This window comes from Manacus vitellinus, unplaced genomic scaffold (assembly GCF_001715985.3).
Source record: "Manacus vitellinus isolate BGI_N305 unplaced genomic scaffold, ASM171598v3 scaffold_31_pilon, whole genome shotgun sequence".
Taxonomy (NCBI): Eukaryota; Metazoa; Chordata; class Aves; order Passeriformes; family Pipridae; genus Manacus; species Manacus vitellinus.
In genome coordinates, this window is record NW_021940379.1 from 2026284 (window position 1) to 2053637 (window position 27354).

The 27354-nt window shown below is 53.0% G+C and overlaps 2 protein-coding genes across 2 annotated transcripts in view; one reads left to right on the forward strand and one right to left on the reverse strand.

Annotated features, from left to right (window-relative positions):
• Nucleotides 1–2380: 2380 nt before the first annotated feature.
• On the reverse strand, nt 2381–10305 carry DAO (D-amino acid oxidase). The gene is made up of 10 exons (XM_008926772.3): nt 10067–10305; nt 9838–9952; nt 9442–9518; nt 8953–9018; nt 8645–8699; nt 8086–8190; nt 7515–7597; nt 5430–5547; nt 4749–4847; nt 2381–4392 (listed from the first exon to the last, which is right to left on the reverse strand). Exons 1-10 carry the CDS (start codon nt 10258–10260, stop codon nt 4258–4260), a joined length of 1047 nt encoding a protein of 348 aa, XP_008925020.2. The 5' UTR covers nt 10261–10305; the 3' UTR covers nt 2381–4257.
• A 2257-nt stretch (nt 10306–12562) lies between these two features.
• The window catches only part of SSH1 (slingshot protein phosphatase 1), a 35051-nt gene continuing 20259 nt past the window's right edge, over nt 12563–27354 (forward strand). The window contains exons 1-2 of the mRNA XM_018076449.2: nt 12563–12645; nt 17542–17582. Of these exons, the coding sequence (XP_017931938.2) occupies nt 12580–12645; nt 17542–17582 (107 nt within the window). The 5' untranslated portion in view covers nt 12563–12579. The remainder of the gene's footprint in view (nt 12646–17541; nt 17583–27354) is intronic.

Sequence of the window (27354 nt, forward strand, 5' to 3'; positions counted from 1 at the left end):
TGTGCCACTCTCCCTGAGCTATTCCCAGTGGGTGTGAACCCCAGAACGGGGGGGCCTCTGGAGCTGAGCCTGGTTAGAGGTGTCAGAATCCAAGTGCAGGACAGCCCTGGCTGCAGGAACCCACCTCCCAGCCCAGGAGTTATTCATTACCTTTAGTTAAAACGCTGCTTTTCCATGTTAATGGTCACATTTCACTTCAGTTCTTAGGCCACTGTTCAACAGTTTTGAAGAATTGCAACAGCCTTCAGAGAGTTTTAGGGAAAATTTATCTGTTCATGCACACCTGGATCCTACAGATAAACTATTTCTCATTGAAGATTTATAGGGAATGCAAACTTTTGATGCTGTTGAATAGGTCACTTTTAGCCTGTGACATTTACAGTGTGAAAAAACAACAGTTAAAGGCATTTTTGCTTTTCACCTTTTACGAATTCTGCACTAAAAATGTGTTTAATGATATAAATACCACGGTTGGTCCTGCTGGGTCTTTGATTTAAGTGATGCCTAAAGCTTGATCCGAAGCTCACTGAAGTCTGGGAGAACTACTGTGCATATCTGTGGCCTTTGGATGAGCTGAGTAGAAGGAGACAGGAGCCCACTACAGCTGATCCTCTGAATTCAGCCAGAGAAACAGAGCTGAAATTCAGGATTTGCAGGTATTTGCATATAATTAAGAACAGAAGGATATTTGAGCTTGTTCACTGTAAAACTGAGACCATTTGGGTGGACACACAACACCTCTAAACAACCACAAACCGATTTTGTCAATAAGGCAGCACCATTTATGTAGAAAATCAGCTTCCAAAGATTGTTTTCCTCACTGAGTATTTTTCACTGATGAAGGAATTCCTGTAACTGCTTCATTTCAAACTGTTCAGTGAGATCACTTGGAATTCAGACAGAATTTTGGGATTCAGATTTGCCAACTGTCCAAGTCATGAACGTGCCAAGCTGGCGTGGGAAAAGAATTCTCCAAGTGAGCTTTGATGGAATGATTTGTTATTCCAAACTTCTTGCCGAAAGAGCATTGAATGTTTCCTGTGTCTGAATGTACAGTTTCTAAGCTGGATTTACCTTTTAATGTTGAAAAACTTGGTGTATATCAAGCTTGTTGTAAAATACTTCTTTGGTTCCTGGTCCTGGATGGTTGAAGTCCACATTAGATATTTTATGTTAAACAAATAAATAGTTTTTTCAGTAAAGAAGTTTTGGCTGTTCTGGGGGGATGTTTAGGAGGGGTCATAACTTTCCCTTGTGTTTTTGTCTTGGTGTTCAGAGGTTTGAGATACAGCGTGGGCTCAGCACTTTGCAGATCTGACTCGTTTTCTGTGTGGTTTTTTGTATTTGGTCATAAAGAAAAGTCCAGGATTCCTGTTCTCATTGTAAGTAACCTCACCACAGCTAAATATTGTGGATATTCCATCCCTGGAAGTGTCCAAGGCCGTGTTGGATGGGGTTTGGAGCAACCTGGTGTCCCTGCCCGTGGCAGGGGGTTGGAACTGGATGATCTTCAAGGCCCTTTCCAACCCAAACCATTCCAAGATTCTATGATTTTTTAGGTTATCTTAAATCTTTAGTTGATTTTCGTATTTTAATTCAGTTTGGACGCTAAACCCCAGCAGTGTGGTCTCTTGCCTGGGTGTGTTGGGAGCAGGTAGCTCCACATATGTCTGGACTTCAGGGCAGACAGATTTTCTTCTATTTACTTTTTAATAGAAACCTTTCATTTAGCTCTGATTTTTCTAAAACCTAATGAAGTGCCCAGCCCTGACTATTCCTCTGTAACTGATACTCTTATTTTGATGTCTAAGAATTTTACAAACATGAGGTTGTTCAAGTGTGAGTCAAAATGACTAATGAGCTGCAAATCCTTCATGTGCTAATCAGGGTGTTCTCATCCCAGATGCATCAATCTTCCCTCTCTCAGCTTGTGCAGCCACTGGGATGGGCAGTCTTATTTCCAGGAATGGAAATAGTTGGGAGCTTTGGAATGGTTGGTGTGCTTGAAGCAATGCTGGGGAGAATGTTTGCTCTTCTGTGGCTACTTTTTGGCATCCTGAGGCATTTCTAAAGTTCATTCTCAGAATCACAGAACATTCTGAGTTCAAAAGGACCCACAAGGATCATCCAGTCCAATTCCTGGCCCTGCACAGGACACTCCAAGGATCCCACCGTGTCCCTGAGAGTGTTGCCCAAATGCTTCTTGAGCTCTGGCAGGAGTGTCTGGTCGGAATGTGGAATAATGACTCTTCCTCCTGCAGCATGAAATGTTCAGGAAAAATGTGTCTTGAGACGTGGAATGATGATCTACTGGGATGTTTCTATGGAATTAGCACTGGAGGCCCTGCCTGTGCCATCATTAGGAAGAAAAAGCATCACGTGCGAGATGTTTGAATATTTCCTTTATTGTTCACAAACATGAAATTGTGCCTTTAGAGAGCAAACAAAATTAGCCTGTAAATAAAATTACAGATCAAATCATTCCTGTTTCCTGAGAGGCCATGTGAGATCACAGGACACTGGCTCCTGTAAGCTCTGAGACCAGAAGGATCAGCTGCTCATTGAAGGTACACAGTGATATCCTGCTCCCCTGCTCTTCCAGTGTAGCTTTTCTCAGATCACACAGTTTGGATTTACAGCAGATGAGAATGTGGTCCTGACTGTCTCATATTTGGAATAAGTGAAATCAAAGGGATTTGGTTCCCCTGAGTGGCTTCTCCTGAGGTGGGATCACAGGCCACTGGGTTCAGCATTAATTGGTGTGAATTTTCTCCAGCTCTGATTTTCATTTTCCTGCCCTATTCCTGATTTTACCCTGAGGCTGCAGCATCTCAGGTGAGCTGCCAGAGGGTGGAAAACCCTTTGGACAGACTGCCACTGACAGTGGCTCCCAATTTCTGGACCCTTCCCTTCTCTGGACACTGTCTCACCTTCCTTACAGCTGTCAGCACAGCCGAAGGGATGATGTCCTGCAGCCAGGAACCCCAAACCCTGGATACCATTGGATGTTTTATATTTCTCAGGGATGTGAGGAGCACCAGCACTGGGCCAAAATCACAGCCAGAGGAACTTCAATTCTGCTCTCACTGTGCCTTCAACAGTGAGTCTTTTCCTTGGGCATTCCCGTGTAATGCTGCTGATTTGCAGCATCTCCCGTTCCCGAGGTGCAGCACAGCCCAGGCTGAGGAGCTATTCCTGGCACATGGAGTCATAGGGAGAGAGGAGCTGCATCACGGTTGAGTAAGGAACAGTTGGCTTATCCGTGGAGGAGAGCGAGTCAGGCACTGTGCTGGGCTCAGGACAGCCTTTGGATTTGAGGCTAATGCTTCCTGACCAGCCAGTGCCCTGCCTGGGATGGCTTGCAGAGCAGGAAAGACACATGGCACTGAAAATTCAGCCAGGCTGTGCCTTCAGAACAGTGTGTTGGGTCCCCAGGAGCATCCCTGAACACCCCAAACACTCCTGCCCTCCTGGGAGCTGCCCCAACTCCTCTGGGAAGCACAACCTGCCCTGAGCCAGCCCTGCTCTCCAAGCTGTGTCCCAGCCATGTCCCACAGCTGGGAGAAATGGGAAACTGAGGGGCCCATGGGAGTTTTAGGGACAAGAAGAGCTATTTTGCTCTCTGCTATATATAGAGTCTGGCAAGTCCAGGGCTGGAACAAATTGCTTTTGTTGCTAAAACATCCTTTGGAAAGCCCATTTTAGGCAAGTGCTGCTGTCTGTTCCCAGCTACACTAACCAGGTGCTGCAACCCCGGGCTTTGTCCTGGCAGGAATGGGAAGAAAGCTGGTGGAACCCAGGCACGTGCTCCCAGAGCTGTTGTTACTTCCCTGGGAGCCTCAGAGCTTCTTCCTACTAAGGAGCTTTTGCCTCCTGGGGGGAGCCTGGAAATCTAATTACACGCTGGGTGTTGGAGCACCAGGGGAGACCTCAGGTGGCACCGGCTTGGTTTCAGATCCTGTCCCATGTGCAGATGAACTGCAGGGCTGTCAGGGTTTCAGCTGAACCCTGCCTGCCCTTTGCAGGCTGATCCCAGACAGGACTGCACTTTGCCATGGGTAATTAGTCCAGATTTTAAAGCCCTTCCTTGGGCAGGTTGTGCAGGGAGCTGAGCTGTCTGGATAAGGGCAGCGAGGCACTATGACCCAGAGCTGGAGCTGTGGAGGGTCCAGCACCCACATGTATCCCTGTGCTATTCCCATTGTTCTGTGTGATTTCTAAACTACTGCTGTTGGGATGATCCAGGTGAGCAGGCACTCACAAGCGGGGCTGTGCTGAACTGCCCACCTTCCTCCTCTCCTGGAGGATGCTCCCAAAGAGCCGGGCTGCTGCCATGGCACAGCCCCAGTGGATGGTGATCCCAAACCCGCCGTGGCCGTAGTTGTGGATCACCTGGGGGAGAATCACAGTCATGGAATGGTTTGAGTTGGAAGGGACCTTAAAGCCCAGCCAGTTCCACCCCCTGCCATGGGCTGGGACACCTTCCACTAGCCCAGGTTGCTCCAAGCCCTGTCCAGCCTGGCCCTGAACACTTCCATGGGCGGGGCAGCCACATCAGTATCGTGTTTCTGTGTCTCTGACATTTCTCTCTGACATTGGGCTGGAATGGAATCAAAGATTCCCTGGCTGTTGGTGGGGCAGGCTGGGGGCACAGCAGGGGGTTGGTGTTTCATTGCCAAGGTCATAGGGACTGGGGTACAATTAACACGGTCACTAATTGCACTCAGCCCCCGGGGCTGTGCACGTACCTCTCCCTGGACATTCCCATGCCGGATGCTCTCCCGCTCCAGGCGAACCTGGGGCCGTGACGGTCTCAGGCCACTCCACTCACTGACGATCTTTGCTTTCTGGAAGCAAAACTACATCAGCATTTGCACAGCATTCCTTGGAATTACAGCACCCCTGGAATTACAGCAGCCAAACCCCACGGCTTCAGGTGATCCATGGGAAGAGGAGGGACAGGGGGTCCCCAGTCCTGCAGCAGCTCCTGGGATGCTGCAAGGGGTGACCAGGCAGAACAATTTGGGATTACAGCTGCTCATCAGCAGCCTGTGTGGAGCAGGTGAGGCAAACCCCTGTGCTGCCTTTCCTGCTGATCCAGGGCACAACAGCAGCACTGGGGGTGGACACACACCAGCCTCACCCCACACCAGCCCTGCTCTAAAGCCGTAGAGACACCACAACCTGGGAACTCCCAGAGCTTTAGTTCTACTTTTTTATCAGCTCTAGGAGGAATTATTTTTCCTACAAACCTTGTCCCTGCCTGTCCATCAGCTGGGTGGAAGAGCCCTGGGTATCTGTGATGGATGGAAACACAGACTCATGGAAACACTGAGGTTCTGTGGTTTGTTCCAGTGCCCATTCTCCCATCCCTGAGCTCCCCAGCTCCCTGTGCCCCATCCCAGTGGGTGTTGGGTCAGGTCACCCACCTGGAGAGCTGGGAGCAGGCGGCAGCAGCTCTCCCAGATGGTTTTGTGGTCCTGGGCACTGTTCTCCTCGCTCCAGTTTCCATGCTGGTAAATCCCTCCCAGGACCGTGAACTCGCTCCTGCACCCAAAGGACACACACAGGGTGAGTGTCTCCAGCTGTCCCTTGTAGGGTCATCTCATGGAGGGACTCTGTGTGTGTGTGGTGTTGGATCCTGATACATTCTGAGCCTGCAACATATTCCTGCTGGAGAAACTTCCACATGGAGCAGGTGGAGAGTGGTGCCTGCTCAGCTCAGGAGCAAGTCACTCATTAAATCCTATCAGCACCCAAAAGGCCCTTCCTTGTCTGGGCAAACCAGGCAGATAATTCCATCCTTATCAAACAGGTCTGCTCCTGCCTGCCTGGGGAAGAGCTGGAAGGAACGGGATGCCTCTGGAGGGAAGCACAGAGAAGCAGACTGGTGCTGCTGCTGCCCAAAACTCCCCTGGATTAGCAGAGGAAAAGAGGCAGATTAAGGCTGGGGAGAGGTGGGGAGTTCTGTGCTGGCTGGACCCTTCCAAAACCTTGTGTGATCCCTGGGAAGCACAAAAAAAAAGGGCTGGGGCATGTGGAAAGAATCCTCTCAGGACTAAGCTTTCCAGCAGGGAAGAGGATCTGTCTTCTTTAGGGATCAGCCTGGTGCTGCTCTGAGAGCTTGAGCTAAAACAAACACAGGGAGAGGAATTTGTTTGAGACTGTAATCAGAAATCACTCAGAATATGATGCTTGGGGGCTGTGAGCAAGCAAAGCTCCATTTACAACCTGGCTTATTGCCTAATCCTGGAATACTGGGACAATAGGAAGTGCCAGAGATGCAGCTTTGGAGTTCCAGCTTAAAAAACCCTTCTCCATTGCCAGAGTGGGGTCTCTGCCTGCCCTCAGGAGGAAGCAGAGCTGGGATGAACAGCAGATGTGTTTATTTATCCTGCAGTGCAGCTCCCTGGGCACAGCAAATGCTGCTGCCTCAAATAGATCCCAACTTCCCTGAGCAAGCTGCTGGTGGGAAGCAGGTGGGAAGTGCAGGAAAAGTGCTGGAAGCTGGGCTCTGCCTGGCCACAGCCACTCTCTGAGCTCTGGACATGGTGCTTTTGGCACCAGGATCTCATTTCAGCCCTAGGGGGACATAGACATAAGGTTTTCCCCCCGGATTCCTCCACAGTCTGGCAGGGAGGTGGCAGGGAGCCCTGGAGACTAAGGGGAGACTTATCCCAATCCATAACTTCCCCAAGAGGGGCAGCTCCAATCTCTGCTCTCTGTGACCAGTGACAGGACCAGAGGGAAGGGCTGGAGCTGTGTCAGGGGAGGTTTAGGTTGGATCTCAGGAGAAGGTTCTTCCCCCAGAGGGTGGTTGGGCACTGAACAGGCTCCCCCAGGGCAGTGGTCACGGCCCCAAGGCTGCCAGAGCTCAAGGAGCTTTTGGACAACACTCACAGGGACAGGGTGGGATTGTTGGGGTGTCCTCAGCAGGGCCAGGAATTGGACTGGATGATCCCTGTGGTCCCTTCCCACTCAGGATATTCCATGATCCAGTGGGATTTCCCCAAGCTCACCAAGAGCTCGGGCACAGCTCAGAGGCCAGTGAGGGGAAGGATGAGATTTCCAGGGGAGGTTTTATTAAAGTAAAAGGATTCCCGCCCTGGTTTTATGGGAGCAGGGATCAGCAGTGCCTTCCAACATCATTGATAAAAGAGATTGGTACAAATGCAAAAACAAAAGGCCTCCCCCAAAATATCCACTACACTATCAGTGTTTGCCCCTATTGAGGACCTGGTCAGGACTGACTTTTTGCTTTGGTGGGATTTGCTCCTTGGAAAAGGATGGGACATTGAAGTCCTGAGGCTCTGGGAGCTTCCTCACTTTGCTGCCCACGTCCTTCTGCTCCCCTCCCACACAGCCAGGAAAAGCACCAGCAGGCCAGGTGTGACTCCAGGCCCTGGCAGGTGCCAGCAGGAGCCACATCCGAGCCAGGACTCTGGGGACACTGACCAGGACCAGCCAGAATGTCACCAGGACCAGCCAGACCCTCCTGGGCCGCTGTCACCTACCCTGGGATGATGTAGGGAGACTTGTAGATCCCAGACTTCACGTCATGAGTGATGATGAAATGCTTCACCCAGGGGGCCAGGACCTGGCAGACCAGGGGAGAGGGTCAGGGGGAGATGGAGAGTGGGGTGCCAGGCTCGGGGGGTAGCAGGAGGGACACCAGGGGCCAGATGTGGGACCCTCTGCTCAAGCTTTCTGTTCCCTGAGAAGACAGGTGGATGGGAATGCAGGTAGGGAAGAGGAGGAGCTTCCTACTGGCATGAGCCTGTTTGCCCAAATAATCATCCTCTACTCCCAAGGATTTTATGTCGTTTTATTATTAATAGCACTATGCTTTTGACCTCCCCCCACGCTCACCCAACAGAGAAACAGGCTGGAGATTGAGGGTTTTCCCACAACTGAACCAGGAATGGGATCCAGGTGGGTTTCACATGACCAGTGTTTGCTGGGAATCAGGACCTGATCCCAGTGTAGATCCAGCCTACAAGCCCATGGTTTGCCCCAGAGGACACAGGTTTTCCTCACGGTAAGAAGTGGGTTTTTGGGAAGCCCCAAGCCCTACACCCACCTCACCTTTATGATCTGGCCCCGGCCGGGCTGGAGCTCTGGGTCCGGCTGCAGCTCCCCCGAGCGCATCCCAGAGCAGTTTATCACCACATCCACACCCTGGGAGAACAGCTGGGGAGAGATGGACATGGGTGGGGAGCAGCACATGGACACAGCTGGGAGCAGCACACAGGGTGCTGCCCTCAGGGCACAACAGTCCTGCTCCAAAAGGAGCTCAGTCCAGCGTCTGGTAATGGATAAACCATAAGGGCTGGATCCAGGACACAGCTTCCCCACCACAGCTCCTGCTGAGACCCCATGTGTGCTGAAAGCCATTCCAGGGAAAGCTGCCAATCCATGCTGGACTAATGCTTTACCCATACCCTCTCAGCCACCTCTTGATGCCCAAGCCCCTTTATCCTTCCTGATAGAACACATTTCCTAGGTCTTGGCACAGCCTTGCCCCTGGCCCCTGGCCCGTCACTGACACCAAGGACATCCTGGAGCAGGACATGCCTGCTGGACGATGCTTCCCCACACTGAGACAGGGCTGTGCCCCCTGCCCTGCCTCCACATCCCCACCCACCTCCTGGAAAGACTCAACCTTCTTATGGAAAAACTTCACTCCTCTCTGTGTCAGCCTGGGAAGAACAAATTCATTTGTTACTGGCAAATTAAAAGCAAATGTATCATTCAGTGCCAGGGCACCCACTTGGCATTAGAATTACAGGAATGAAATCAAGCCCAAATATTCTCATAGCCAAAAGCTCTTGGATGCAGCTCCAAGCATCCCATTACTTTCATTTTTCTCATGCAAAAATACACCCCTGGGATCATTATTAAAGTGGGGAGGGTGTTACCCCACTGGGGCAATGAGTAGGAATCCACACTCACCTGTTGGTGAGCCAGGGCAGGTAACTCCTGCCCTCCAGCATCAGCGCCGTGTTGAACCAGCCATAGCTGAAAACAGAAGAGAGGAGGTGTGAGGACCTGCAGCACCTTCACAGGAGCCTCCTGCTCCGGTGCTCCCAACAGCCACTTGGATCTGGGGCCCCAATTCCCCCTGAGACCCCAATTTCCCCTTGCACAACAAGTGCATGAATTTCCCCCACTCCTCCACCCCATTTACAGCATAAAACACCTTATACTGATTTTTATTTTGACACTATCTGAGGAGGTAAGAAAGGAGCTGGAATGGTTTCCATGCTGGGCTGCTGCTTTTTTTGGCCATTTGAGGTGTTTCCTACTTATTTGAAGGAAGCAGCTGTAGGAAAGCGAGGACACTTCTGCACCAGCAGTTTCTTGTCCCCACTGCCCCATGCCAGGGAGGTGTCCAGCCACATCTGCCCTGCCTGAGTCTCCAGAGAACAGACTGAAAAATACCTGTAACCAGGGAAGAGTTCGAGTTCTTTTGGTGTCAAGTTCCTGAATCCCAGGACAATGTTCTTCCAAGAGGGGTCCTACAGTAGGGAAAAGCTCTGATATCATTAGTGAACCTGGATCACCACGTCAGCATGAGACAGAAGGGGGGGAAAAGGGACACAGGGTATCCCAGAGGGACACAGATGGGAGGGCAGCTGCCAACCAGGGCTGGAGAGGCTCTGCTGCTCCCTCGGCCCTTCCTCACACCGGGATGGCACAGAAAACATCGTGTCCCGGGCACTGCCACAAAGCAAACTTGGAAGGATTCAGGAGCGTTGGCTGAGAAGAGGCACAGCCCTGCCCGCCCTCGGGGAGGAGCTGGAGCCTTTCCCAGCCCTGTTGGATCTTGCTCCTTACCGGCACCGGCTCAGTGAACAGGTTGTAGCCAGAAAGCAAGAAAAGTCCCATTTCCTGGGCTGCTGGGGAGTGCAGGTGCCCGAGGAGGTAATCGAACGTCTCTTTATTCCAGAGCCTGCGATGAGAACAGGGGAGTGATGGCTCTGCCAGCCCCACGGAGCTGTGCCCGGGCACGCCTGGGAGGACACAACTCCAGCCTCCTCCTCCTCCTCCTCCTCCTGTCCCTCACGTCTCCTGCAGGTTGCCGAGGTCGCTCAGGTAGGGCTGCCACAGCCCGGCCGCGCCGTCGCTGGTGGTGTGGGGGGTGAAGCAGTCGGCGTAGATCTCCAGCTCCAGGGAGGGCACCAGCCCGTGGAACTGCTCGTGGATGCACAGGGCGCTGGAGAGCCCGATGACCCCGGCCCCGATGACGGCCACGCGCATGGCTCCGGCTCCCTGAGGGACAGAGGCTGCTGGACCAGCTGGGGCTGCCCAGGAGGGAGAGAAGCAGCTCCCCGGGACCCCACCCGGCCTCGGCTCCACCGCCTGAGCAGTGGGGAAGGGCTGAGGTCACAGACTCACAGAATGTGCTGAGTTGGAAGGGACCCACGAGAATCAACCAGTCCAACCCTTAGCCCTGCACAGGACCATCCTCAAGAGTCACACCGTGGTCCTCATGGTGCACCTCTGTGCGTTCCTTGTAAAGGCTCACAGGTCCTCCTCCACCCCTGCCTGTGCTGACCAGGCACAGGAATCAATCATGGATGAGGGGGTATAGTTCCCCATGGGGACTGGGGAATGTCTCTCCATCCCTGGCTCTACCAGTGGCTCAGCTGCCCATGGCCACATTCCTCACCTGGCAGAAAGAGCTCCAGGTGCTTCCTGCCCTATGGCACCTCGGGACAGAGCAGCACAGCCCTCAGCATCCTCCTCTTCCTCCCACCAGCCAGGGAGAGGTGGGAGCACCCACCACTCACACTGTCTGCCATGGGATGGTGTGAGCCCTCCATTCCCATCGACCCAGTCCTGCTCTGGGCAGCTCCCAATCCTTCCCAGCCCTGGGCACAGGCTGGAGGCAAGAGGTGGGCATGGATAAAAGCCATAGGAAGCACTGGATGTTTTCCAGGGAGTAATGCCAGGTGTGATAAGTGCAAGGTTGGATCCTCACACCGCTGTCACCACTGAGGCTGCACGAGGGTGGCTGTGCCACCACCCCAAACCCTTCCTGGCATGGCTGAAAGAACTGCTGGGAAATTGCAGCTGCAAAGAGGGTCTGCAGCCTCCTCAGTCCCCTGATTCCCTCTCAGCAGAGCTTTTCTGCCTTGGAAAAGCCCTGTGGTCACTGCCTGGGCAGGGAGTGGACAGGGACCGCTTTGGGGAAGGGCTGGGTCAGATCCCACAGCATGGGCAGGGGAGGATGTGCCGGCTGCACCCCAGGCCTGGTTCTGGGAGTGGGAATAAACTCCAGCCCACAATTTTATTTGGACAAGGTGAAGCGCAGCATCTCTGCTGGAAAGGCTGCCCACAGCAGGACTGACATTTGCTGGGATGGAGGGATGAGTCACCGGAACGGCGGCGCTGCGGGAGCTGCTTCCCATCTGCCGTGGTGTTACAACCCCCGGGAACCAAAACCCACGGAACTGGGGTCACCTCCCCCACCTGCAGCCATGGGGACTCTCCCCCACTGCCCCCACAGCTCCAGCCGAGGAGGATCCGCCTCACTGGCCAAAAACCAACAGGAATACAGGTTTTGCACCAGTTTACCTGGGGAGTGGGGGGGTCCTCAGAGGAGTCACTGCGAGATTCAGAGGCTTCCACAGAGTTCAGAGTGGCTCATTTACAGTCCAGCAAGGCAAAGTCTAAGTGCCCAGAGCAGCAGGGCCAAAGTCTGCTCCAGCCCAGGGGAGGTGGACTTCCCACGTGCTACTGGCAGCCGGCCCCAGAGCAATGGGAAACGGGGTCACCACCACGGGTGGCAGAACAACATCCCTGACACTGGTCACCATGGTGACCGCTGGATGGGGACACCAGCATTGCCTTAGTGGGCACGATCCTGGAGGTCTTTTCCAACCACAGTGATTCAATGACTTCCCAGCCTCTGCATTCACAGAATCACTAAGGCTGGGAAAGACCTCCGAGATTGTCGAGTTGAACCTTTGACCAATCACCAGGTCGTCAATCAAAGTGCTAAGTCCAGTTGTTCCTTGAACACAAGATTCCTGCAGGATCTGGGAAAATTGGGTGCTTCAGGCTCAATTTTTGGGTAGACAGAGGAAATTGAGATTATTCAGCCTGGAGAAGAGAAGGTGCTGGGGTGACCTAGTTGCAGCCTTTCAAGTACCTGATGGGGGTCGAAAAGAAACGTGGAGAGAGACTGTTTACAAGGGCCTGGAGTGCCAGGACAAGGGGGAATGGCTTCCTACTGCCAGAGGGCAGGGTTAGGTGGGATACGGGGAATAAATTCTCCGCTGTGAGGGTGGTGAGGCCCTGGCACAGGTTGCCCAGAGAAGCTGTGGCTGCCCCATCCCTGCAAGTGTCCGAGGCCAGGTTGGACGGGGCTTGGAGCAAGCTGGTTTACTGGAAGGTGTCCCTGCCCGTGGCAGGGTTGGAACGGGACGGTGGGGTGGGATGGGGCGGGATTTGGGGTGGGACGGGGCAGGACCAAGCCCCGCCACTCTGGAGGCCCCCCGCCCACAGCAAGCCCCGCCGGCCCGCCCCTTCCCGGCGAGCGGCCGAGCCGGGGCCGGGGCCGGTGCCGCAGCCATGGCGCTGGTTCCCTGCAGCGCTCGCCCACCCCCCAGCGCTGCCTCCTCCGCCAGCACCAGCGAGGTGAGCTGCGAGGGACGGGGCGGGACGGGCGGGCAGGGAAGGGAAGGGGACAGGGGCCCTGCCGGCCGCGCGGGGGATGGGGAGCGGGGAGGGGGCGGGTGAGGCGCCCGCGCAGGGACAGGCCCCTCGTGGCCCGAAGCTCCCCTGGTTCCGTCCCTTCACAGACCCGGGTCCTCATGGCCTCCCCCAGGCCCTGGCTTCGGCCCCTCGCAGACTCAGGTCCCTCCTGGTCCCGCCTCGCGGCTCTGGCCCTTCACAGCTCCTGGTTCCGTCCCCCTCCCAGCCACCCCATGTTCCCCAGGCCCTGGCTCCGTCCTCAAAGGCCCAGTTCCCATGTCCCTCATGGCCCAGCCCCACCACCCTGGCCCCTCAGACTCTCCAGCCCCTGGTTTCATCCCCCCTGGCCCCCCATAGCCACTCACCCCCTGCCTTCATCCCCTCGCAGTCCCCATGGCCTGACTCCCCATAGTCACCTGGCCCCTACTTGCCCTCCACAGTCCCCCCAACCCTCCCATATCCCCCATTCCCTTCACAGGGAGGCCCTGGTCCCTCATGGCCCCCAGCCCTGCAGCCTCCTGGCCCTTCATGGCCACTTGCCCCGTCTTCATCCCTTGCAGTCCCCATGGCCTGACTTCCCAGAGCCTCCTGGCCCCAGTTCAGCCCTCACAGCCCTCCCCAGTCCCTCACTCCTTCCCCCTCATGGCTTCCAGCCCTATGGCCCCCTGCCCCCCCATAGCCACTTACCCCTTGTCTTCACCCCCTCCCAGCCCTGACCCTTGCAGCCTTCTGACCCCCTACAGCTCCCTGACCCTCCTGGCCCCAGCTCAGCCCCTCACAGCACCCCAGCCACCCCAGCCCCTTCCCCTCACAGCCCCCAGTGCTGCCCAGCCCCAGCCCTGTGATGCTGCCAGGCTGCCAGGCTGAACCAGGTCCCACGGTTCCCCTCACTGCACACAGCCCCTGGTCCCCATGTCTCCCACTCCAGCCCTCACCCAGCATTTGCTTGTGCTCCCTAACCCCTTGGGCAGCCTGTTTGACCCTTCTCTTGCCAGGTAAATCCCTGGGCAGTGTGCTGGGCCTGTCTCCATGGAGCAGCTGTGCTTGCTGACCCCAGACCTTCTCCCTCCTTGACATCCCAGAGCTGCCACCAACTCCTACCCAGGCGTGCTCTGCTTTCCCCCTCTGTCCCTGTGCTGTCATGGCACTGCCTTTCCCCCCTCCTGCTGCAGCTCCTGCCCCCCAGAGAGCTTAGCTCTTCCCAGAGGTGGCTGTGGTCCGTTCCCTGGGAGCAGCTTCCATCCTGCTCCACCCTGGGAGTAGCTCCTGTCGTGCTGCACCCCATACCTGTGTGACATCCCTGATTGCTGCCACTCCTCGCTGTGGCATGGCCTGCACTGTGCTGCTGCCCTGTCCTTGCCCCAGCTCTGCTGCTCCAGGGCCTGTACCTGACACTTACCCTGGTGCCCTGTGGTGCCATGTCCCGTGCATCCCTGTCCTGCCTGCCTGGCACCCTGCATGTCCTACCTCTGCTGCACACCCCCTCCACTCCTGTATCCCAGAAATGCCCTCTCCTGCCTCTGCCTGGCCTTGGGCTTCTGCTTCCATCCCTGCAGCTCCTACATGCTATCCAAGCACAGCTGCACCTCCAGTTTATCTTTCTTTCTTGCATTTTTTCCTCCTAATCCATCTCTTGTGACCCTCAAAGATAGGCCTGGTGTTTGTCTGCACACCCTTCCCGTGCATCCCTCTCCCCTACACCTCTTTCCTTTGGTGCTTGCTGCCCTTGGCTCCGCTCTGTCCCCACTCCTGCCAGGTAAACAATCCTATTTGTCACCTGTCAGGTCCCTGTGACTCCCCCGATTAGCTGGTCTGAGGGGGGAGCGGGAGGGGGGCAGTGCCACAAGGCTCCCGGGTTCTCCCTCACCCCGGGGGCTGCGGGGGCTCCCTGGCTGCAGGAACCCAGTTTGGGCCACACCGTGTTCATTGAGAAACTTGGAGACAGGACATGTGCTTTCCTAAGGAGTTCTCAGAAGGAATTTTGTTGGGTTCTGGTTTAGACAGAGCCTACTGACAAGGCCTACTGACCACCCAATCTATGGAGAGGAAAATGAGCCATAACCCTGTTGCAGGCAGTGGAATTAGTCTGGATTTGACTGGAGCAGGTGGAAGAGGAGTCAAAGTAGACCTTGCCATGTACATCTGTGTTGGGCATTGCTTGGTGTGGGAGCTGCTGGTGGTGATTCTTCTTTCCATACAATTCTCCCTTTTCCTCCCAAAAATGCTGCCCCAAACTTGCCTCCATGTGTTGTCCATGGCAGGGCTCTTCTGCCCACAGCACCCACAGCTCAGGTGTGCTGTGATGACTCCCAGAAGAAGACATCCACTCCTGTTGGAATGGCTCCTTCTGGCTTGAAATACCATAAAACCAGAAATGAGCTTTTTCCAGATTCAGCGGGTTGTTTTTACACAGTTAATTTCAAAGAAAAATCCCATCCAAAAGTGCCAGCGTGATCCCATGCAAGGATCTTTCTTGCATGGGAAACCAGGTCTCCTTGGGACTTTTAGCCTACTCAATAATTACTAGAAGGTATTTTTAATGGAAAATGATGACCATACATCTTTGCTAATTGTGACTGTGCTGCTGGGCCTCTTCTAACTCATGAGCCCCAAGGAATTTATAAAATGGATGCTGCTGCCTGCACAAGGTTTGCTGCTGTGTTAACATAGCAAACCATAAATTCTTGGGAGAGGGGGGTTCATACACACTTGGGAACTTGCACATGCTGGTGCATCTCCCCTCCACACATATCCCGTTCCCTGCCACGTCCTTCAGCCTGACCCAGTCCCCAGGGAGGATGTGGATGTGTCTGGTGGGGGTCTGCTCGTGGTGTCTGTGCCGTGGTGGGATCAGCTGTGGGTCCACAGCATCACCGTGGTAGGTGGTGCACCCCAAAACCTGCCTGCTCAGAGGGATGCTCTGAGCAGGAGAAGGCAGGAGGGCTTGGCGTGGCAGGCTTGCTGCTGCTTTGGTTTGGTTTTACTGCAGCTTTTTAATAGAAGATACAGGGAAATTTGACTTTGAGAGCAGCTCAGCTCCTGCAGGAGAGGAGCCCACAGCAGCTCCAGGCCCAGCCCTGCTGCCGAGCCCCAGCTGACAACATCCAAGAGTTCAGTCACGTTTGTTTAAAAAGGGAAAAAGAGTTTTTCTCCCCCTCGTTGCTACGTGACAGACCCAAACAAACAGGAGGGTGGCCCTGCAAAGGCCACAAACCTGCCAGACCTTCCCAGGGCTGGGGGATCTGCCGGTGGGAGCGCTGGGACTCAGGGTTCTCTGGGGCTCTGCCTTCAGAGCCCGGCTCTGTGCTGCCACTGCTCACTGTAAACAGACTAAAAATAACCCTGGTATGCTCCTCACCCTCTGCTGGGTCAGTTGGGATGAGCCTTGTGCATCTCCCTTCCTCCAAATGGCCATATTTCCAATATCCGGCTTCTGCTGTTGCATTTGGAGGGTTTTTTCCCTCTGGCTTTACTTGGTTCTCACAGATTCTCAGCAGAGCAGCTCCTGTGCACTCTGGCCTCCCCAGTGCTAACTCGAGGAGTGGGGAGCAATCCAGGTCCTCCACACACACGAAATCTCAAGCCTGAACATTTTAAAAGGAACTGTTTGCTTATTTTGAACTTGTACAAAAGCACCTGGAAACAAATAACCCTTATGGTGACCCTTATTTGATGTGGGTTCTGAGCAGTGTTTTAGTAAATACCAGGACATTCCCTGAGTGTCAGCACTGATTCCTTCAAGGCTTGTGTCCTTCCAGCTTTATCAGGGTCTGGTGAGTTGTGAGTGTGAATGTTTTCCTGTTGCAGGACTATCTGTAAAATCCCTGCTTTGCTTTTTGGGTCCAAACCACCTCCCCAGCATAGCCCTGCCCTCCAAGGGATTGCCCCTGCCCTTTTCTCCTCTGTCTACTCACACAGGACCAAAGGAGGAGAATTATCTCAAAGGAGAATTATCTCCTTTGAGCCTGTTTCGGTTTGTTTTGGTTTTTTTTTTGGTCAACTCTGGATGCAATTAGCCCCAATTCTGTTTTCCTTTAATAAGGAATTTTGTCCAGAAGTTGCAGGGGTGGCTGGAAAGCAGGGCTGTGTGAAAATGCTTGTTTCTGGAAGCAGGCTGGAGCCACACTTCTGCTTTGGGGAGAGTAAATAGCGTGTGAGGGCCACTAATGTCACCGGAGCAGCCAGATTTGCCTCCAGGGGGACTTCCCACCAGTGCCTGGTGAAAAAGCGCCTGTTTTAATCCGTGCCTGCCACCAGAGCAGTGCGTCCCTTAGGGAGGCAGCAGACGTAGGACTTACCTGGGCAACAAGGTGGGCATCGTCCTGGCCAGCGTCCAGGCGGAGGTGGCCTTGTTGTGCTGCCGGTGTGAGCAGTGGTTGGGCTTGGTGGTGCCAGGTTGGGGTTCAGGTGCTGGAGCTGGGACAGCCCCAGCGGGGCACTTTGGGCTGTGTCCTTGTGCTGTCCCCGCACCCCCGACCCCCGGCGCTCCCTGTGCCCGGCCCGCGGTTCCCGGCGCTGCCCTCACGTGTGTGCGCGGCGGCCGCGATGTGTGTGCGCTCCGTGACCATCGTCAAACCGATCTGTGCTCCAGGCCCAGCTTGCAGGATTAGGACCTAATAGCTTTAAAATCCCCGTGAGCCCCTTTGTCACCCGGCGCCGGTGCTGATGGCATAACTAGGGAGTGTCATTTATCCCGAGCACCGGGAAGAAAAAACCCCCGGCCACCCGCACCCTGTTGTTGCAGGGATGGGTTTAAAAAGTGCGGGGGTTTTATTTGTAGTTGTAATGTGGAAACAAGCAACGTGTAACTTTCTCTGTGTCCTTCTTTTCTCCCCTCAGCTGGAGGTTGGCAGCGATGAAGAGCGTAAATTAAATGTGAGGTAAGCGGAGCTTTTGGGCTCTAAACATTGTTTCCAGTGCTGTTAATTGTCTGCCATGTATCCAAGTCCTGATCCCGCAGAGATCCCCGACCTCGAGCCTGTACCTTGCCTGCAGGGAATGGCATGGTCTGCAGAGAGCAGAGCAGTGGGCACACTCTCTCCCTTATCAGCTTTGAGATGAGCATTTAACGAGCTAAAAGCATAAAAGAGGGTCTGTGATCCTTTTTTCCTGGTGGGAGGACACTGGAAAATTGCTCGTCAGCTCTGGCCACAGCACTTAACTGTTATCGCATCTCTGGCTCTGCTGCTGCTCCCTGAGGCTCCGGGCTGGGGAGTGGAGAGCTCTGCTCATTCCTGGGCATTAACCATTGGGAATTGGACTCTTTGGGGTTGTGTAGAGCCACTTTCTTCATGTGTGGGGAGAAAAGGGCTGAGAGATCCTGCAGGAGAAGAGAAAGGCTCCTCACCGACATTGTGCGGATCTGTAGTGGTGACACAAAGGTCTTGTGGAGGGGCCCTGGCTAATGGGGCTCTGAGTAATTCTGGGGGGCTTCCACTCTAAGCCCAGCTCTTGCAGGCAGCTCTTACCCTCTAACCTGTAAACCACAGCATGGGAGAGAAGTGTAAAGATAGGCAGCAGTTCAGTTCTCTCCTCCTTGGCACTCCTTCCTGCTTTAGTTATCCTGGTTTCAGATAAAAGCAAAGCCACTCGTGCTTAGACTGTCTTTGCCCTGCAAGTGAAGTCAGAGGGCAGAAAAGCAGAGTTGCTCCCTGACAGAGCAGGAAAGTCAGACTTCTTTGCTTCTGTGTTCCGGGGTGGTTTCTCATGGCTGCAGCCCACCTGGGAAGCCTGGAATTCCATGGCTGTCCTGTCTTCACACACATGGGTTGCAGACAGAAGTATTTCATGGCTGTCTGTAATGCCATTTGAGAGCTGATTTTGTGGGGAATGGATTTTGTATCGGTTAAAGCAAAATTCAGGATTCCTGGTTTTTCTCCTTGTGCAATGCAGGGCTCCAGCAGGAATCTGCTGAAGGCACAAACAGCCATACAGCTGTAATTCTTTTAATTCTTTTGCTTTTTCCATGTTGCATTAAACAGTAACGAGTAACCAAGCAGGATGACAGCCTCTTTTTTGGGGTATCCAGTTCTGTGCTGAAAGAGGAAATGCAGCTTCATCCTCTTCATTACAAATGTTTTCAATGTCCAGACAAGTCCTTGGATTTGTGGCCACCTTTGGCCTGTCTGGCTTCTTTGCAAGTCGAGTACATGTACCCACCACCAACCAGAGTCATGGGGAGTGTAGATGTACTTAGACCAGGCTTAAAGGCTGATGGTTTTCTACTGGCTGCTGAAAAATGCTGCAGCACTGACGTTGGACACCAAGATCCCACGAGCTTCCTCTGTCCTTCAGTCTCCTGGGGCTGCTCTTCCGTATACAATTGTCAGGATAAGAATCTGGTAATTAAATAGCCAGACAGACCTCGGGAATCACATGGCTCTGGTGCAGAGCCTTTGCTGTCCTCAGGGGGAAGCGCTGCCAGGGGCTGCAGAAAATGTGTGGACACACTGTAGATGATAAATTAAGCTCCTCATAGTTTGGTGAGTCGATCCTGTCCCCTTCCCACCGGCAGCTGCTCCGGATCAATCTGTGGAGACTCTGTCCATGCCCATGGGGTGGCAGAATTGTTCAACTTCATTGTGCTGCTGCTCTGAAAAAAAAACCCTGCAGGAACGGGCTGTGATGGTGTTTGTGAATCTAAATCCTGCTCTAGCCTTGGTGCAGACAGAGGTGACAGCTGGGCTTTGTCACACGTGCTCCGAGCACAGGGGTTGGCAGCTCCTGGCTCTGAGACCTCGGAGATCCTTAGGGTTAGGAAAAGGAAGGATTGTTGGAAACATGTCCCCATCATGCTGCCGGCTCAAGCTGAGTTTCACCGGTGCAGGGTGGCAGTGCTGTTACACAGTTATGACATAATTTGCTCATCTGCCTGTTGAACAAGGTTATTTTCATGCATTCCAAAAAATTCCAGGATTTTTATTCAAGATTGCATGGTTGGATCTGGTTCCATGAGCAAACTGATTGTTCTCTTGGTGGAACAGGGCTGTATCGTGGGTTTGTACCCAGCCACCTCTTACTGCTCCGTGGCCATCCTTCCTTATTGTTTCTGTCATTCCAAAATACTTTTCTTCCTGTTTTCTCCCTGGAACAGCTTCTACCCTAACACAGGCTGAGGGACACGTTCCAGGTTCAGCTTTGCTTTCAAACATTGTTGCTGTCTGAGTTTTCTTAGCATTAAGTTACTTTTAAGTCTTCTTTTTCTTCCTTTCCAAAAATTTTTGTGGAAGCATCTACCAGGTACCGTCCACACTATTCCCAGCAGACAGCCAGGAGTCTGTGTTGTTCCCCACAGGTAAAGATTCACATCAGAAGAAAATGTAAGAGCCCAGAGTGAGATCTAAAAGCCCCATCGGGTTCGGTGCAGATCTGTGTCTGCTCAAACCTCCCTTCTGGGATGCCCATCGGTGGGATCCCTTTTTTCCCCTAAAGATGCAGTGCACCCACAGCTCACCTGGATCATAATACAACTGCAGGCAGGGTTAGGCCAAGCCCATGGGAGGATGTGTTGACCCAGAGTTAAGCCCAACCTTAAGTTCTCCAAGATGAGGGTCGGCCGAGCTCCACATGAGCCTCATGCGCGCGGTGCCTGCGGCCTTATGGCAGCACCACGTCCTGCTCCTCTGGCTCTGAGCAACCCCAGAGGATGGTGTGGAGCAAGGGGAAGCAGAGCAGAGCTGAACTGAGCTCTTCGCTGGCAGGGGGGGATGTGCAGTTTTTCCTGCACTGCTTTTTGGTGCAGCCCAGCGGCTTCTCACCCTTGGGCAGGGGTTGGCTCTGTCGCACCAACCCAAAGGAGACGTTGCACAAACCCAGTCAGTTGTGAGTGTTGACTGGTTCTCAGATGTGGTTGGCAAACACAGCAAGATAATCACTGGTTTTAATTACAAACATAAATAAGTTTGTTTAGCCAGTCGTTCTGTAATCTTTGCCATTGTTGGCTTTACAATCACAGCCTGGTGAGTGTTTTCGGGCACCTTCCACAGGGAGATAGAGGTTGAACTGCTGCAGAAGGGCCTGGAAGTTGGTTATCTCCAGCCTCTGATCGAGCCTGAAGATGGTTATGGAAAGAACTGTTCCTGTTTGGCACCACCGAACCAAATTTTAGGAGTTGGCAAGAGCAGCTGTGGGAGGTAGAGGTTTTCAGGTTGGGCTCATGTACATTTGCAGATCAGTGATTAACAGGAGGAGTCGTTGCTGCAGACAGTCTTTGCAGAGCATCATCAAGTTTAGATTGGATATTAGGGAAAATTCCTTCATGGAAAGGGTTGTCCAGCCTTGGCACAGGCTGCCCAGGGCAGTGGTGGAGTCACCACCCCTGCAGGGATTTAAAAATTGCATGAATATGGCACTTGGGGACATAGGTTAGTGGTAGCCTTGGTAGTGCTGGGGAAAGAGTAGGACTCGATCTTAGAGGTCTTTTCCAACCTAAATGATTCCGTGATCATCCCTCTGGCACACACCAGAGGATGCCATTATATAATAGTGTATATCATATATGTATATTATATATATATGTTTAGTTCTATTTTATATACATGATATTTTAATGCACAAAAAATTATTTATTAACATCTTGATCCTTAACCTTTTTATGGATTTAGGAGCACGTTTTGCTGGAGGCAGCACTGAGGGAAGGGCTTGTCCCCACAGCGTGGGCTGGCCGTGGCTGTGTGCCGGGCAGGCGCTCGGGGCTGGGGGAGCACTGGGACAGCTGTGTGAGGGTTTATTTGTGGGGACAGCAGCTCGTGACACCCTTGACAAGTCCTGTCACAGACTGGTTGTGTCCCAGTGAGCTGGTGGAGATCTCGGGGCAGAAGTTGCTGACTTCATGAACTGTTCAAAACAGGATGCTGAATCACATCCTGGCCCCGCGGCCGCATCCTGCCTTAGCGTGCTCCCTACAATGGGAGCAAATCTACAGGCTCCCGACCCTCGGGAGCTCTCTGGCCCCGGGGGTGTGGCCTGGGAGGCGACTGAGGTGTAATTAGGCCTTGCCATTTTGTGTTGGAAGGTGTGGGGAGGGTCAAACACCGTGGAGCCCAGGAAACTGCGCTTACTTGGCGCTTAGTTAAGATCGGGCCTTTCCAGGAAACTGTTGCTGACTTGCAGTTGAGCAACACAAGGAGTTTACTTGGATGTAGGTAGAGGAACAGCAGGAGAGCTGCCAGTTTGAAGATGTGATGATCAGACCCTTTTTGGAATTGTATCTACATCTTTTTTGTTTTTCCTTTTTTTATTCCGTGAAACCTCAGCAGTTTGGCAGAACCCAAACCAACTGGCCCTGTTATCAGAGGTGCTGGCTGTGCACTGAACATTTGTTTCTGTAAAAGGCCAGTGTGGTCACTGTTTATTTAGGTGTTAGAGCTGGGTCAGAACAATATTTTGGTTCCAAATGCCTCTTGATTTTAAATATCTTAATCTTTGATAATCGTCTGCCAAAATCTGTGAGTCAGGGATTTCTCATGCAAATCAGAGCTGTGGTCTGCCTGGCAAGTGGTGCTAAGATGTTTTTGGACAGTGTGCAATGGATAGAATACCTTCTTAGGCCTGGCTTTACTTCTAATGAAAAGTGTTGAGTTTATTTCCCAAGAGTGCTGAGTTTATTTCCCAAACATTTACACATCCCTTTGCAGCATTTAAATCCCTGATGCAGAATTGCTTTGCCACTGCACAAATCAAGAAGCAAAATAAGCCAAAAATAGGCCCAGATTCAAATGGATTAGGGTGCACACTGCATCCATTAGTTGTTCAGGTTTATTTGGGATCAGGACTCTCCTCTGTAGAACTTCCCTCTGAAAATTTTAGCTTCCTGAAGGAATCCTGCTGCAAGAACCGCTGGTGAAGGCAGCTGGGCAGGAAACCTCTGGGGCTTCACATCACAGATCAAGTCAGCCAGAAATGCAGGGAACGGGACAAAATGTGCCTTTCAGATTTCCCAAGAAGCTGCCAGGAACCTTGTTTGCCCTGACTGCCATCCAAATGGTCACATCCAACACTCATATCCCAGCGGAGAGCACTGCCCATGAGTGGGTATCTCCCTCCCAGCCCTGCAAAACCTTTTGGATTCCAGCTGTCTGCTTCCCTCTGCATTCTCCTTGTAAAAGATGGGTTTGGAGTGGATGGAAGAGTGATCCTGAGGTCTTTACCAACACATTTTTGCCAGGAGCTTTGCCCCTGCCTGGCAGTCTCCTGATTTTTGAGGTGCTGGCTGCGTTCCCCCAGGCTGTGGTCTAGTTAAGCCCTTGGGGAGGTGTCAGGGTTGAGTCAGAACTTTTCTTGCTCTGCTTTTACCCCGTGTGATCCCTCTGGATTTAGTTTATTTTATTTTTCCATGTTACCAGTGTGTCAAGTACTCCCTGCTCTGGGCTACCTTTTTTGGAGTCCTCCTGAAGCCCGGCAGCTGAGCTGTTTTTTGGGTTGCTGTGCCACCAGGGCTCTCAGCCGTGCTTCCGATGCCATTGTCTGTGTCCTGGCTGCCCTTCGCTCACACTGCCTGGAAGCTGCTTTCTTAATCCTTCAAACTGTTATTCACCTTCCTTTTCTTTCCCAGTGGCACCGCTGGAGAGTTTCCACTTGTTTCCCTGGGCTGTCTCTGGGAGACACTGTTGAGTGGGTGCAGTGGGGTGACTTAAGGAAATAGTTGGAAGGATTAAAACAATGAGCTGACAGGAGGAATGCAGGAGGATGGGGGGTGTGCCTGGCTCCTGGGGAGGAGGGGGGGGGCAGGATTGGCTCCTGCCTGAGAGCTCTGTCTCTCTGTGGGGCATCATCCCACCTCTCCTCCAGCTTGGACATGGCTCTGGGACAACTCCAGGGCTTGCGGGCTCTCTCCTCTCTATCTGTGGAACAGCTATGGCATTGACTTGGCAACAACATCCAAAAAAGTGACCTGTAGGGAAACACAGGGTGTCCTTTGGTGTGAGGGCAGAAGGGAGCCAGTGTTTTGGGAATAGCTGGCTTCCCTCAGACCACCAGGATGCTGCACAGCTGAGGGTGCATGGGAAAATCCATGTTGTTGCAGATGCTGGAATGTCTGCATGTGCCTCTTGCTCTTTCCCTGTGCCAGCTGCCACCTTCCATAATAGCCTTTTCCTTTGAATCCATGTGTCCAGGCAAGCAGGAGCTGTTCCATGGAGCTGTGTGGAGCAGCACTGCTCAGCTCCCACTGTGGGGTAGGTGGCCCTGGGCTGGCACAGCGGGATGGGGACAGTCCTGGGTGAACTCCAGGCACACAGGGGCTGGGCAGCTCCATAGGGTTCATACTCCTAAAGAGGGAGAGGAAGGTTTCTTCCCAACAGCTCATGCAGGGAAAGGATCTGGCCCAGCCAGTGGCTGTCACAAAACTGCCATCGTGTTTCAGTGGGAATGTCAGAAATGCTCCTCGGAGTTCCAAGCCCATCATGTCACTGAGTTGATGCTGGGATCAGCCTCGTGCCTTTTTGAACCCTGCGATTAATGGGATGAGCAGAAAGGATTTCTTTTTCCTTGTGAAACAATCTCTTATTTTATTTGGCTTTTCCCCATCCAAGTACTAGGGATTCCTAGAATTTTCTCATTCCTGGCCGTTTGGGAGCAGTTCTGATAACTTACTCTGCGCAAGTCTGCTGGAATGGGGGATGATCCTGATGATTTGTTTGCTTCCCTCTTCCTGCCCTGTCTCTTGGAGGTTTATCCCAGCTGTTGCAGCATTGCCTGCAGGCTCAGCCTGGGTCATGGGGTACCCTCAGCATGGGGCACACATGGCTGAGCCAGTTTGGCCAGTGACTGCTCCATCCTGATGCATCCCAGGAGTGGCTGGAGGCACATCAGCAGCAGTCTGTTTGTGTTGGGAAATTGGCTTCTGTGGGCTTCATGATTGATTTCATTTTTCCCTTTCTCCCCTTTGTGCCAGAGGAGTGTTTGTGTGTGAATGGCCTGCAGTGTCTCCAGCCCCTCTCGCATTCCTGTCCTGGGATGTGGCCCATGACTCCGAGCCAACAATGTGTGCTCAGACCCCCCTTTGGTCACTGCACTGCTGAGAGCAGCAAAACCTGATGGGTTTTCCTGCCTGCCCAACCATCTCCTTCCTTGAAAATCAATGGAAAGATGTTTGTCCCTGTAGGGAGCTGTTTCAAACCCCCCCTCAGCTGGGGCTGCTGCCTGGCCCCCTCGCAGGCAACTCATTGCCCTGGCATGATGTCCAAGGAAGGGGAGATGTTCTCCTTGTGAACATCAGACCTGCAGCTCACATTTTGGGTTTCTGGAGATGACTTGTCTTTGGCTCAGGAAAACTGGGAATGATGACTTTGGGGATGAAAGGAGCTTTCAAAAGACAAACATTTCCTAAAGCTGCATCTCAATCCAAGTGATGCTGCAGAGATTTCAGCAGAGGTAAAGCACCTCAATCCAAGTGATCCCAGCAGCTCTCAGCAACCTTCCAAGGTATGTTGGGCACCCACAGTCCTGATCCTAGGTGAGTTTGTCAGCATATCACAAATTCTACACATGTGCAATAAGACTGTTGTAAAACATCACTGCACATGTTGGAACTGGGCTTTCCAGGTGCTGCTCATCCCTGCTGGCAGCCGGCTCCGTGTCAAGTTGAGCAGGGATGGTTATGGAGATACTCCAGCTGTGTTTGTCAAGGTGATTCCTCTGTGTGTCATTTAACCTTTCTGTGGCTCTGGGCTCTGTATGTCTGGTGTGACAAGGAGCAAAGGCCACTTGGACACACAAAGTCCTTCATTAACAGCCGGAGAAGGGACTCGCTGGTGCCACCGTAGCCCCCAGGGCTGTTCTGGGGCCTGCAGGACTGAGTAGCTTTGAAGTGCCTTTTCCCTGGCGCTGTTTGTGTTGCTCAGGCCCCTTCCAAAGGCCCCTCTCCTGGTCAGGAAGTGTTATCTGATGTGCAGCCTGGCTGCTTCCACTGTTGGCTTGCCTTGGGAAGCGGGAGCTGTGCAGCTGCTCCCAACTCTTCCTGCTATTCCTTTCCCTATATCTTCCTTTCTGTTTGATGTGCTCCCAGCTTGTTTTGTGTGACTTTCGGTGATCCCAGTTCCCTCTGCTCCCTGCAGCAGTGCCCTGCCTAAAATCCACCTCTGGAACACTGAGAGGTCTGGCCAGGTTGGGAGCATCCGAGGGGGCTTGGCCCCTCACCAGGGCTGTGGTTTGTGTCCTTGTTTGGTTTCCTTGAGGTGGCCAGGCTTGTTCCAGACTGAGCAGCAAATGGGAGAAGAAAAGGGGAAAAAAATCAGTTCTTTTCCTGCTTATCAACAGGGCTGTGGAAAAGGGAAGTGTGTTTCATTCTGTGGTGCTCAGGAGGCCTGTTTTTCCCTCACCTTATCAGTTTGGAAGTGTTTTGAGTAGAAGATGCCATAAAACCCAAGAAACCAGGTTTGCCTTTGTAAAATCCTGACCAATTCTGGGAGAAGTGAACATTCCTTTTTTTGCAGGGGTTTGTTTTTTTTTTCCTTAAACATAGACCTGGTTGCAGAAAGGCAGCAGGAAGCTGCTGACTCACCTCAGGCTTGGCTGGGGCTTCCCAGGAAAAGTGGTTCTCTCTCCCCTGACTTCTGAGTGTGGATATTTATTTTGAGATGTTCTGTAGCAATAAGGGTGTTTTCTTCTGTCCTGATCATCATGGCTTATGTGAGATTCCCCATTAAAACATGGAACTCCAACACCTGAGGCATGCCAGGATTCTTCCTGGGACATGCTGGAGCCACGATAGCAAAGCAAGCTGTCCTTTCCCAAAATCCAGTGTTTTTAACAAGATTTCTTACTCCTGGAGCCGGGGGGTGGTTTGTACCGCCGAGAAGGCGCTGCCTATTGTGTTCTTCAGCAACTCGAGATGTGATTGATGTGTGTTGCAGCCACACTCCTCTGGAGCTTTCCCAAAGGGAAAGAAATATTTCCTTTTCAAGTTGAGCAGCACGGAGCCGCCGGATGGAGCAAGAGCCGCCAGAGCCAGCTCTCCATGGAGCTGTGGCCATGAGCACCCTCTCCTTGCCAGTGCCTGGGTGCAGAAGGGGCTGTAGCTGTCTGTACCCTCCTCCTAGCATTTCCCAGCTGCTGAATGTGTAGGGTTTTACCTCCCTTGGGGAGACAATTCCATGTGTTTGGTGAGCGGAGCTTAGGGAGTGGAAGGAGGACTGATCTGCAGCTGTACTGGAGCTCCAAGGTCCCGGGGGTGCACTAAACTTGTGGGCTCTGCATTTATTTGAGAGCCTGAAGTGACTCCTTGTAGAGTAGCTGTGCTGGTCAGGATTCCTGGAAGGGCATCCAGGGAATGGGTGGTTTCTGTGGTGTGTGCCAGTCAAACTGGGTGAGAACCGGGTGAAAACTGAACAGAGAGCTGGTTCTCCCCCTGGTCAGGCTGGCGGGACCAGCGTGGCATTCCGGTTTGTGCCTGGAGAATTAGGGTCTGTAAGGAAAAATCTTCAGGGAATTCGGTGCCAGCCAGCCCCCAATACACAAACACCAGGAACCTGAGAGAATTCCTTGTCCAGCAGGAGCTCAGGAACTCGGGACTCACTCTGAAAGTCCAACATGGGAGCTGTGCAGTGAGGAAAGGACCATTTTAATTTGCTGTATCTGTATTACAGCGGTGGCTTGCGGTGCTTTAATCATAAAGGAATGAACAGGCACCAGTTGATACGAGGCTTTTTCTCC